At 40.3% G+C, this 13316-nt stretch overlaps 1 protein-coding gene across 1 annotated transcript in view; it reads right to left on the bottom strand.

Moving 5' to 3' along the window:
* grid2ipa (glutamate receptor, ionotropic, delta 2 (Grid2) interacting protein, a) overlaps positions 1-13316 on the bottom strand; it is a 38492-nt gene that overhangs the window by 1164 nt on the left and 24012 nt on the right. The window contains exons 8-23 of the mRNA XM_026916812.3: positions 12273-12342; positions 11711-11998; positions 11230-11381; positions 10878-11018; positions 10388-10494; positions 10051-10219; positions 9563-9936; positions 7682-9313; positions 7267-7354; positions 5790-5879; positions 5370-5566; positions 5083-5238; positions 4770-4856; positions 4415-4544; positions 2002-2120; positions 973-1137 (exon numbers count right to left, since the gene is read on the bottom strand). Of these exons, the coding sequence (XP_026772613.3) occupies positions 973-1137; positions 2002-2120; positions 4415-4544; positions 4770-4856; positions 5083-5238; positions 5370-5566; positions 5790-5879; positions 7267-7354; positions 7682-9313; positions 9563-9936; positions 10051-10219; positions 10388-10494; positions 10878-11018; positions 11230-11381; positions 11711-11998; positions 12273-12342 (3965 nt within the window). The remainder of the gene's footprint in view (positions 1-972; positions 1138-2001; positions 2121-4414; positions 4545-4769; positions 4857-5082; positions 5239-5369; positions 5567-5789; positions 5880-7266; positions 7355-7681; positions 9314-9562; positions 9937-10050; positions 10220-10387; positions 10495-10877; positions 11019-11229; positions 11382-11710; positions 11999-12272; positions 12343-13316) is intronic.

Here is a 13316-nt window from a genome sequence, read left to right on the forward strand (position 1 = left end):
ACCAGACTGGTCTGAGCTGACAGGAAGCCTCTAGTAACTCAAATAATCACTCTTTACAACCGTGGTCACCAGAAAAGCATCTCAGAATGCAAAACACATCAAACCTTGAGGCTGATGGGCTACAACAGCAGAAATCCACATCAGGTTCTACCCCTGTCAGCCAAGAACAGAAGTCTGAGGCTATCATGGGCACAGATTCACTGAAACTGGACAGTTGAAGACTAGAAAAAGACCAGCTGATTTTTTTCCCCCTAATTTTCAACTGTCCAGTTTTGAAGAGCCTGCATCCATGATAGCCTCAGAGTCCTGTTCTTGGCTGACAGGAGTGGAAGCCAATAAGATCTTCTGCTGTTGTAACTCACCCACCTAAAGATTCGATGTTTTGTGCATGCAGAGATGCTTTTCTTCTCACCACGGTTGTAAAGAGTGATTATATGAGTCGCTATATTCTTTGTGGCAGCTCAAACCAATCTAGCCATTTTCCTCTGACTTCACTTATCAAGGCATTTCCACCAACATAACTGTTACTCAGTGGTTTTGGTTTTTTGCACCATTCTGTGTAAACTCTAGACACCGACGTGTGTGAAAATCCCAGGAGATCAGAAGTTACTCAGAAATACTCAAACCAGCCTTTCTGGTACCAACAACCATGCCACAATCAAAGTCATAGAGATTATGCTGTTTCTTCATTCTGATGTTTGATGTGAACATTAACTGAAGCTCTTGACTTGTATCTGCATGATTTTATGCATTATGCTGCTGCCACATGATTGGCTAATTAGATAACTGCATAAATGTGCAGGTGTACATGTGTTCCTAATAAAGTGGACAGTGAGTGTATAATTAAAATGGCATTGCATTCCACAAATCAGAAAATAAAATGTGCTACTAAAATGATCATACTAACAAAATTTGGACCTAAACAAAACTTTCACTACAAATGAAAAATTCTGTACAGGCTAAGCAACTCACATCAAACTTTGAAGTAAATTCAGCAAAGATGCCAAAGAAAGCCTCAGTGGTGGTGACCTTGCCGTCCTCACCGAAGAAGGAGGCCACCTTACAGAATTCCTCCATAGCTCTCTGCTGTAGAGACTCCAGAGACTGCACAGCAGGGTGGCTGTTCTCCAGAAAACCCTTCACACACAGCGCAGTTAAGGCAATACACATATATTTTTCTCTTCAACCTGTACAATGTAGCACCCAGTGACAAATATACATCATATACCAGGGAACATGGTGTATATCTGACATTACTAGGAAAACAATGGTCAAGTGTAATTTACCACATAAACAAAAATAAAATAAAAAATTCAAAAACTTCAAAATCTTCATCTACAATTTAGTGAATTTCCCGACATTGTTGTGTCTCTGTGTATATTAGCATTTCAGTCCACACTGATGTGATAGTAACAAAATTTCACGTCACTTCACGTCTAGTCTGTTGGATGTGCCTCTACTCGACAGTTTTCTGTCAAGAAGAAATCTGAAGCAGATTTCCTTATTTTGTTTATATATTCTATTATACAGTCATGTATATCAGTGTGAGCTACAAACTGAGGGACGTTTATGCAGGAAACAGTGTACGAGAACAACAAGTGAGTGTAATTAAATAGTAAGCAGAAGAGTTCGCACATCTTGGCTGAGAGGAGTGTGTGGGTGTCACCAGGGGATTCCAGTAACTCTTGAACTAGACTTATTCCATTCATTATTAAACAGTTAACGTCTCTCTCAAAACAAAACATGCCAGAAATGTAAATTCACCTACTCATAACTGATAATTATTTGTTTACAGATTAAACAGATTAAAATCAAAGTGCACTGTTGTTCTTTCTCCTGCCAGTAGCTCGTACAGATACGTTAAAAAACAGTCAGGTTCCAAGGTATGGAAAAAAGTGAGGTTCCAATTTCCCCATACACCCACACACATGACAGCTGCTGTATATATCACAGCCATTTGGAGTCCCATAAGTGTTTCTGTTACAGGGACTGGAAGGATACACTCATAACAACAGCAAAGCGGTCCTCAGCAGTGGCTGGCATCATTTGGCAGGCTGAGCGGATATCTTGGATGGTGGTGTGCAGATCATTCATATCTGAAGTGATGTTCCTCTGATTAACTACATTCAAATAGAGAAGTAAACAAGTCCTCTTAGGCATCGTTCTTACAGCAGTGAGTCTAAATTTTCTACTTTCTTGCAACATCAGTATAAACAGGGAAGTTTTGTCCAACATTTATGGTTCATAGGAATGACATAGTATGATTTTATTAGATTGTAGAACCTAGGTAGTGCACTAGAATGTCATTTGAGATTTAACCACAGAAAAAAAGTGAGTCTAGTCAAAATTCCTAACGTTATGTTAGCAATATCGCATAAGCAAGAGCGAATATCAGCATGGTTGCAATTCGGCCATAGGCACAAGTGCCACAAGTAATCACAGGTGCTTACAACTGCATAGTCCTTTGCCTCTGACTGTTACAAAGTGCAGGCATTGGATATTCCTTCCAAATGATAAATAAATTTCTCCTCACAGAAAATTTAACCATTTCAATAATTACACATTTTCTAATCTGTTAATGTGGAGTGTCCACCATACAAGTCCCTGTGTAAGTTGCTATTAAAGAAATAGTGTATTAGAGCAACTGCATTAATATAAACCTGTGATTTGCCTTGCTGCTGACACTACTGCCAGAGTTGCTGTTACACAAAATCAATCACATATTAATAATATTTAGGTATCAGATTAAAATTAAAAGTTTACATTTAACGAAAAATTAATACAACTATAAAAAAAAACAAGGAAAACATGAATGTTTGCAAGGCAGTGGGTCTCTAGGACTGCTGACCAGGTTTTGCAATTCCTTAAAAGTTTTTAGCACTTTGTATGTTTCTTAATATACAGTAGTTCCACAATAGTGAAACAGTGACAAAATTTTCTTAATTTTGCCTCCATACACCACAACAGTGGATTTGAAATGAAGCAATCAAGATGTGATTGAAGTGTAGATTTTCTGCTTTAATTCAAGGGGTTTAACAAAAATATTGCTTCATGGAAATGTTTCCTCCCTTGAGATTCTTTGCTAGGCCTTTACTGCAGCCACCTTCAGATGCTGCTTGTTTGTGGGTCTACCTGCCTTCAGTTTTGTCTTCAATAAGTGAAAAGCATGCTCAGTTGGGTTGAGGTCTAGTGACTGACTCGGCTATTTAAGAACATTCAATTTCTTTGCTTTAAGAGGCTCTTGGGTTGCTTTTGTGGTACGTTTTGGGTCATTATCCATCTGAACTGAGAAGCACTGTCCTATCAGTTTTGCGGCATTTGAAAGAGTCTGAGTAGAAGGTATACCTCTATATGCTTCAGTATTCATCCTGATACTTCTGTCAGCAGTCATATCATCAACAAACACTTGTGTGACTCAGTTCCATTGGCAGCCTTATATGCCCATGCCATAACACTTCTTGCACATTTTTGACAGATGATGTTGCATGCTTTGGAGCATGAGCCCTTCCTTTCCTTCTCCATACTTTTCCCATCATTCTGGTACAAGTTAATCTTGCATCAGAACCAGTCAGGCTTTTTTTAAAGAAGCAAAGTCTAACCTGATTTTTCTGTTCTTGAGTGTTACCAGTGGTTTGCATCTTGAGGTAAACGGTCTGTATTTACATTCACGAAGGTGTCTCTTGATTGTAGACTTGATTGTACCCCCACCTCCTCCAGAGTGTTCTTGACTTGGCTAGATGTTGTGCAGGAGATTTTCTTCACCAAGGAAAGAATTCTGTGATCATCCACTTTAGTTGTCTTCCATGGTCTTTCAGGACTTTTGGTGTTGCTGAGCTCACCAGGGCATTCCTTCTTTAAGAATGTACCAAATGGTTGATTTGGCCACTTCTAACATTTCTTCTATCTCTCTGATATGTCTGTTTTGTTTTTTCAGCCTAATAATGGCCTCCTTCACTTGCATCGCACCTCTTTGGACCACATATTGAGAGTTCCAATGGACAGCTACCAAATGCAAATTCAACAAATTGAATCAACTCCAGACCTTTTATCTCCTTAATTTGTCATGAAATAATGAGGAAACTGCTTATCAGTCAACTGTCCAATTATTTTTGAGCCTGTGAAAATGGAGGGACTACCAAAAATGGCTGTAATTCCTAAACGGTTAATGCGATATCTTTGTTAAACCCCTTGAATTAAAGCTGAAAGTCTACAGTTCAATCACATCTTGATTGCATCACTTCAAATCCACTGTGGTGGTGTTCAGAGGCAAAATTATGAAAATTGTGTCAATGTCCAAATACCTATGGACCTGACAGTAGTTTAGTACTATACCTTACATTAAAGAGTTATCCAAATTTCTTTAATAAAGGTCTCGGAAACTAGACTATAAGCATGCCTGAGATTTGTTGCTCACCTTTGGCTGCAAGTGGTACAGTTATGAGTTCTTTGGCAAAGTCCAGTACTTCAGGAAAATGTTGGCACAATGATTTGACCAGGATATGCAGAAAAGTGGATTTTCCATCCACTGTTTTGGTAGTACCAAGCTACAAAAAAGGGTTACATCCACATGTGATTGATGTATGCACAAGGCCTTAACACAATAAAACATCAAGCAGCAGTATTGAGCTACTTCACTGTGAATTTCAGTTCTCAGACTGTGTCTCTAAATCTTTAATTCCAAAAACAAGCTTGTCAGGTGTAAACCAAAGCTGCCTAAAATCATTATAATGACCATAAAAAAACTGTACCAGGCTAAGAAAGAAACTTACTTCAGTGAGGAAATTGATCTTAAAGCCAGTGGTCTTACTTCCCTTGGGCTGGCCATTGTTTAAGTAATTCCCCATGGCAAGGACAAACTAGAAAAGGACAAAGAGAAAGACACTAGACTCAGAGTGAGCATAGCAACACTGTATCACAGTATAAAATTATCATTCATTCATTCATTCATTCATTGTCAGCTAAGATAATGAATTCTGAGTTGTGATGTGGAGATTAGTCAACCAACTTTCAGCCAGAACCATGAAAATTTTGGTTTGGAGAACTGATATTTTGCATTTCTCACTTAAAAAATAAATGTTCTACCTCCAGAATCTTTGCTAGTTTTTTGCTGTTTTTGAGCTCCAGTGAGGCCTTGTAGATGCACTCAAATCCTACTCTCATCTCTTCAGTTTTCTCCTGCAGCATGCTTTTAAAATGCAGACTCTTCAGACGGGTCTTATACTCAGGCACGGACAGCATCTGGAGATAAATGCACACAAACACACATGCATAACTTTATCACTAGCCTAAGAACTGATACATATATAATAGCTTTTTTCTCACAAAGAATAGCAATCTGAGGTTTTTGATTTATTTATTTGGATTATTACCTGTAAGACAAACTGATCTGGCTCACTGAGCTTGCTAGGGTCATCAGTGTACTGCTCATACCGTTTGACCTCGTCATCATCTGGGGCATACAATAGCAACTGCTTGATGTGTGCTGGCTCCAGGCGATCGGTCGACATTGTCATTAGCACCTGACGCAGCTCACCTGGAGACAGCTTCAGATGGGCAATCAGGATGGCTAAAGGGAGGGTGGAACAGAGAGTTTACACACTAATACAAGGTAAAAGAAGCCCTACACAGAATTACATCAGCGGACAGACTAGCAGAGCTTAACACTGATACAACCAAACAGTGATTTAAAAATGAAAGGCAGAAGAAACATGATTGATACCATCAAGTACAGTTTGACACAGGATATCTGACACAAAGAAGACAATTTCAGCTTTTCCTCTTCTACTCACATGCATTATAGGCTTTCTTATGGGAAAGAATCTCAATCACGTCTTTCTTTTTGAATGTCTCAGGCTGAGGTGCAGGTTCTGGAATAGATACTGACATAAAAATCAAAGAATGAGAGTGTGTTCTCCATGTGAAAGTAAGGTGGATGGAGATAGAGAGATGGGTGAATGGTTGTTGAATGCATAGATGCATGGGTATTCTGACACACAGTTAGATGATTGGTTTGCCCAAAAGTTGAAAACATCAACACTACTTCTGAATGGAAAACAGATCCAAATGTCAATTGGTTACTCTTAAAATGATGTATGAAAAAGACAAAAAATAATCTGAAACACTCCAATTTCTGACTTAATAATAAGAAAATAAAATCAGGATAAAAACCAAGAGGTAACTGATCCATAGTCACGTAAACCAAAGGATTTCAAAGCAGCATATGTGCTATTTAGCCAGAGTGTCTTCCATTGAGGGCATTGCGCTGTGTTTGACTCACCTTCTAAGTGATAACTCGATGATTGGAAATACGTTATTTTCAATCTCAGCACATTCATCAAGGGAAGTGGGAAAAAAATGGACACCTCCATGTTCGTCTTTTGTTAGCAACAAGCTAGCCAGCTAACTGTGATAAGTGATGTATATTTTCTATACTATTTTCTATGTCTATATGTTGATCTAAAGCAAATACTTGTATATACAGCATAACTCATTTAAATTGAAGAAATGCTACTTTGTTTATTTGTGATGCTGTGCACAGACGTGTTGTTTTGATGTCACAGGGAAGGAACACATATGCTGCATTCGAGGTGATGTTGCAACTTGTAATTTGCCTACAACCAGTAAAATCCACGGAAAACAGTACTTGGTTAAATCTGTAACATTGACCATACTAATCATTGTTTTGAAATGGTAATCACATTATTACTAATATTAATTGGCTAGCTTGTTGCTAATGCTACTCTCTATTCTATTATATAACACTACTTGCTATTGTTTGCTGTTGTTGCTGTACTACAATTTCAGTCCAAAATGTTTCAAGAATGTTTGAAGTTCACTAAAGTAGAACAGAACCAATAGCCACTCAGGCATGTAACTGTAAAAGTGCTTTATGTGCTCTGATAGAGAAAACAAAAGACTAGCTTTTGTGGAGGTATCCGTGGTTTTTTTTTTTCCACTTTGAATGTTGATTGTACTGAGGTGGGAAATGACATTATTACAACTTGCAGTTTACCATTTACAAGGCATCACAAATGCAGCAATAGTTGAGAAGACTACCCCATGTTGACGAGTTCAAGTTGAGGGGGTGTTTTCTTTGCTTGTTTACTGGTTGGAGGTTGGTAATTACAGGTTGTGACATCAAGTCAAAAGCAGCAATAGTAATTGCTTTCAATCTAGTAAGCCTTTGTTTATGTGTTAAGGCAGCTTAATTCTTTCACTCAGACAGTACAAACGATTTACACTTACACACACACACACTTTACTCACTCGGACTCTTCTGTGTGCCAAAATGCAATTCCAAGTCCAAATATTTCACCATGTCACTGAGCTTGTCATAATCAGAGTCTTCTCCCAACTGCAGTAAAGAAAACACACCTCTGCTAACACATTCAGCCCATAGTGGAGTTAGAGTTTAGTCCTAACAAGTCTAAATTAATTTAGCCAAGGTAGACTTCATTAGGGGTTTTACACTTTCTGGTATTTTGCCATTGATATACATGTTATATAAATAAAGGTGTCCCAAAACAAAATGTTCATTATTTCCCAAGAGCTGCCCATCAGAATGCAGAATGTAGAATGTAGAATATAGGTAATGTCACTTGGGTGGGCTTTGTATAAGGTCATTCCTGTATCTTGGTAGACTGTAGCTTCAGACATAATAAGAATTGATTCAACAACTTACCTGTCCCCAGATAGTTCCTTCAGAGTTCTCAACTTGTTCCCAACGTAGCCTCTTCACATTCATGTGGCTGGAGTCTGATTTATGTGGTGAGGACCGGGGCAGAGGAGGGGGTTCGCAGGGAGGGGGCAAAGGTGGAGGTGGAGGAGGCTCCACGGTAGATGCCTCTTTGTGGTGGGTCTGAGGCTGTGGCTGAGGCTGTGATTGAGATTGAGCTTCGTGGTGATGCTGATGGCGTTGGTGCTGAATGGGATGAGGACTCTGTCTGGCTTGGGTTGAAGGGTGGACTGGATGAGATTGATGTTGGTGTTGCTGTGGCTGCTGCTGTTGCTGTTGCTGCTGCTGCTGTTGTGTTTGCTGTTGTGATATTGGCTGATGTGGAGGCAGGGGCTGGAAAGTGGAGAGGATCTGGGTCTGGTGAGGTTGGTGGGGCTGGTGGATGACATGGTATTGAGGAGCAGATTGCACAAGCTGGGTCTGATGGATGTGCTCAATCTGATGAATGTGATGTGGTTGGTGGGTAAGTGGAGAAGGTTGGGTTTGTGGGTAGACTTGATGGATCTGATGGATTTGCTGTTGACTGGGATAAGCTGATTGAGGTTGTGGAGTCTGCTGAGTCTGGCGAATAGACTGGGGGTTCGGGTGAGACACAGGGGCCTGATGCATTTCAGCTCTCCTTTCTCTCTCTGATCTCTCTGATCTTTCCATCCTTTCCATTCGTTCTAAACGTTCCATCCGTTCTAAACGTTCCATCCGTTCTAAGTGTTCCATCCTCTCCAATCTATCCAGCCTATCCATGGAGCTGGATAGATGAACTTGATGGCTTTGATGATGACTAAGGGGAATCTGATGACCTGGATGCATTGGTTGAGGCTGGTAAACCTCATAAATACGTCTATCAGACAGTTCCATCCTCTCAATTTTGTCAAGTCTGTCCATGGAGCTAGAGAGTTGAGTCTGATGGGTATTATGAGTCTGGTGGCTTTGATGCATTCGACGGCTCTGCTGAGCTTGATGAAGTTGATGGCTGTGCTGAGCCTGATGACTCTGATGAATTTGATAAACCTGTTGATCTTGTTGACTTTGTTGATTTTGGTGATGCATTTGGTACATGATATGGCTATGGATGGCAGATGGAGATAGGTCTGGGGAAGGCAATGGGGGCAGGGACTGGTGCATTTGCTGTAGGGGGTGCTGGGAGTGTCCAGTTGTCGGCTGGACTGGTAGAGACTGGGCTTCGTGGAGAACCTGGTGGGCCATCAATTCCTCCCGAGTAGGAAGCCCCTTGTTAATAGACTGTCTCTTTGGAGGTAGATTGGCCCTAGGAGGAGGTGGAGGTGGAGGACCTGGGTGACGGCGGAAAGTTAACTGTCGGGGTACTTGATCAGGGGTGAAGTTGGTAGGAGGTGGTGGATCATTAAACTGAACAGGAGGTGGGGGAGGTGGGGTGAGAGGTGGAGGTGGAATGTGCTCAGAGCTGGATGAATAGGTGAGGGAACTTGCGTCCTCACTGCTACTATGCATCTCACTGGCACTGCTGAGCTCCGGAGGGATATAAGGGCCTTCATCTTCCTCCTCATCTTCATCCTCTACTTCCTCATCCTCCTCGTCTTGGAGGGTCATTTGGACCACATCCTGGGGTTACCATCAAACACATTGGCACACAGCTTTAAGTTTCTGCCACTAACCACTTTGTACTTTGCACAGTAAAATTACCAGTGTTTAATGAATTCCTACATAGTTAAACTGAATCTAATTTAACTCTGTGGGTGTAAATTTAACCATTCATAACTGAGACAATGTAACAACAACAGCCATAGCAACTATAATATAAAACAATAACAGACTGAATGTTATACTTCCCTCAGATCATCAGACACATACCTCCTCGTAATCATTCTCTGGAGACAAAAAGTCATCAACAGATAGCTGCTGACCCAGCTGCTCTGTGAGGGCCTCCATGAACAGGTCTGTGTCAGCACTGCGCGGGGGACGGGAAAATGTGTATCGCTTCTTCCGGATGGGAGGACTGGGTAGGTAGTCTGGGGGGCTCGGCGGATAGTCAGGGGGAGATGGTGGTGATAATGGCGGGCTGTCAAGGCTAATGTAGGGGTTGGACTCTGCACTCCCCTGGGATGGAAGCTCTTGGGGATAGACAAGGCCCTGGGGACTGGGCAAGGGCTCAGTCCATACAGGTTGGGGAGGTGGGGGAGGAGGAGGAGGAGGAGGGGGAGGCTGGACTGATGTTGTCTTACGGCCTGTTAAGTGATCGGGAAAAAGAATAATTTTTGAAGCATTCATCCATTATTTCAACTAATAATACTTCTGGTTGTCTAGAAGGCCAGTGGGTTTCTTTGACTGGATTTGTATACCTGAACTAGCCCGTACAGAAGGAGAGGAAGATTTAGCTCTGACAGACTGGCTAGATGAGTGAGGGTAGATGTCAATCAATGTTTCAGGGGCAGGAGGAGGGCGGCTCTTCAGGGATTTAGACCTCTTGCCTACATGCACATTCTCCAGCTCGGCATATACAGCAGATAGCTATAGAAACAGAAGGAGTTTTAGATAAATACAAATGCAACTGTATTATAATTAATACAAAATATTAGCAATTATTTTATTTTGATCTCAGGAAGTGGGTAATAATCCATTGGGTAATTTCCCATGATTAAAGTTAAAACAACTACAGTCTTCTACGTCTTTGCTCACATTAGTGAGGTTGTTGGGGGTCTCTGGTAGAGAGGTCCCATCTCCAGACTGTCTTTCTCCAGGAGCCAGTCTCATAGAAGCCACCTCAACAGGTTCAGTGCGGATCCCTGATATAAACAAGCAATACTTATTTCATCCATGTTTCAAATATCTGGCTTCTCAATTATGTTAAAATCTGACAAAACCTAAATCCAACTGTGTATAATATAATGGTGTAATAAAGTCCAAGACAATGTTAGTGCACTGTAAAAATTATTTGTTGTTTAAATGTAGTAACCTTAGTAACCTTAAACTATGGTTTAAACATATTTAACCAAAAAGTCAAGTTAATTGAAATTCAAATACTAAGTTGTAAGTAATACTATTAAGTTATATGAACAACATGGTGAAAATAAATTAAATATAAAAATTGAGGAAAAGGGAGGAAAAAGAACAAAAAGATAACATTTACTTGAATGAATGCTACTATTATGACAGATTAGTGTTTTACCCATTCCCAGGTGAGTGCCAATGACCAGATCGTCTGAACTACGGCCTCTCACACTGCTCCGGTAGGTGGTGCCTGTCACCTTCATAGAGCTACTACGCCGGTGGGGCTCTGGAGCTGGTGGCTCTGGCTCTGCCACAGGCACTTATTTATAACACACAAAACATTACAAAGAATGGCCCACCACAAATAAAACTCCCACATTTGGTTGACATTTCTAGTAATAATATTACAAACAGTAATTAAATAAAATTTTTAAATGAAAATTATGTAACTGGTATTCACTGATCAGGAAAAAATGCAATGCATACTGTATATGATTATGAAAACTCCCATGTACATACATACAACTCACATGTGACTTTATAACCAAGGAAGCGTGAGATCTTGCTCTGACAATGTTCTTGTTCCTCGTAAGTCAGCAGCTGGTAGATAAACTGCCAGATCACCTGCTTAGCTGGAGTATCCAGGATTGGAAACACATCCACGATCAAAGTATCCACATTCCTACAAAGCAAAAGAATAAAGTTCACATTTTCAAGTACAAAGTCACAAAGAAAATATTTAGAGGCAATAATGACCCCCTGTTTTGATGTTAGCCCACTTATAGTTTGTGAATTCACAGACATATGAGGTTGTTTGAGGATCTTGTAGAAACAAGAAACAATGTTTATTTTAATCTAATTGCAAATAGTGGATTCCAGCTTCCCTGAAAAATCTAGAAACCCAAACCAGACCAGTTAACTTCTGGAATTCATTTGGAACACACAGTATCTCCTATTACAATTGTGTGCTAACAGGTTATTGCATGGAGAACTGAGAAGCACTCCACTCACCTGTGCTGGAAGAAGGCCTCGAGGGACTTGCAGATGGTGTATCTCTCTTGCAGGGTAAGCAGGTGCTCCAGCTGCTGACTGAAAGTGCGCCCCTGCACGCGAATGCTGGGTGGCAGGATTTCAGCCACCCACTGTAGGGAGCTAAGCACAGGGGAACGTGAGCGTGGAGATGCCTCCAGAGCCTCAGGCTCAGCCAGCATGAAGGCTGGAGGGCCATCCTCTACCACTAGCGAAGGCATGGCTCCACTGCCTTGCAGCATTGCCACCACCTTCTCATGGGCGCAGCTCCTAAGACAACATATATGTTTGCTGTTTTTTTCCCAAAGTTTTATACCTCCTTCACTCTCTAGTAATAATTCTCCCTGTGCTTAGCAGTAGTCAGTCAAAAGTTTTAAGATTAGACAGACAAGGGTGTAAGTCCTAAAAATACAATTTAGAATCATAACATGGACATGTGTCAACATAAATTACAATACAAGTAATGAGAACATTCACATGCATGGTTGCCCGATAAAAAAGGTCTTGTAATAATAAAATCAGCATTATTCCAATGATTAAATACCTCATGTCAAGGCCATTGAGAAACAGGATGCGATCTCCAGGTTTAAGGCCTGCTTTCTCAGCTGGGCTACCTGAAAAACAGATACATGTATAATTGCAGACATCAATTCAGTTCAATTCAATTCAATTCACTTTTAGTTGTATAGCACTTCTAAATACAGGCATTGTCACAAAGCACCTTTACAGATATCTGGACATAGATTTTTTCACACACTGAGCATGGGCATTAAGGCTCAATACAAACATTGATGAGGATGAATGAACATCCAGCTCTTCCCACAGACTCCAACTTATTGTACTAAAAACCTGGACCCAACATGATCTTCGCTCTTTATGCTGAAAGGAAAATATTGAATTGCTATGAGAAAGTAATGATATGGCACCAAGTGAAAAAGGGAAGTGAAGTCAAAAAACATTGATGAACATTTGATGAACGCACAATTCGACCACCTGTGCTCCTCTGACTCAAGCCTACAGTGGGTGACTTTTTCAGAATTTGCTCCGTGTTCACATACAACAGACACACGTGAACAAAGATAACGGCCGCCAGGAATGGTTAACAGACTGAAATGTCAAACTGTGCTTGCATTCTCACACATAAATGGGCACATATATACGCATACAGTTATCATTTTAGAGCATGATTCCACCATGTTTGACACATCATTGTTGACGCTGCTGGTGCATTTGCTACAGAGTGTAACTTTAATAAATTTATTTATTTAAATATTTCACATTTAATAGTCCAACTGAATAATGTCTACCATTGTTTTGCAAGTTGCATTGTTTTGCCAATAATCATCTGATTAGTACCAAATATCAAACTGCATGCTTTCTTGTAGCAATCAAGTGAAACCTAGTTTTAAAAAATAAAGGGTATAACCATAAAAACCATACAATAATCATAAATTTATAGGTGATAAACTATTAAAAATCCAAATAAAATAATAAATAGCTGATTTTAATGACTTTAAAACCAATAAAATGGTCTAGGAATATCTTTCAACTTTAACCCCATAAAAATGTCATTATCTATGGATATCAG

Source organism: Pangasianodon hypophthalmus, chromosome 13 (assembly GCF_027358585.1).
Source record: "Pangasianodon hypophthalmus isolate fPanHyp1 chromosome 13, fPanHyp1.pri, whole genome shotgun sequence".
Taxonomy (NCBI): Eukaryota; Metazoa; Chordata; class Actinopteri; order Siluriformes; family Pangasiidae; genus Pangasianodon; species Pangasianodon hypophthalmus.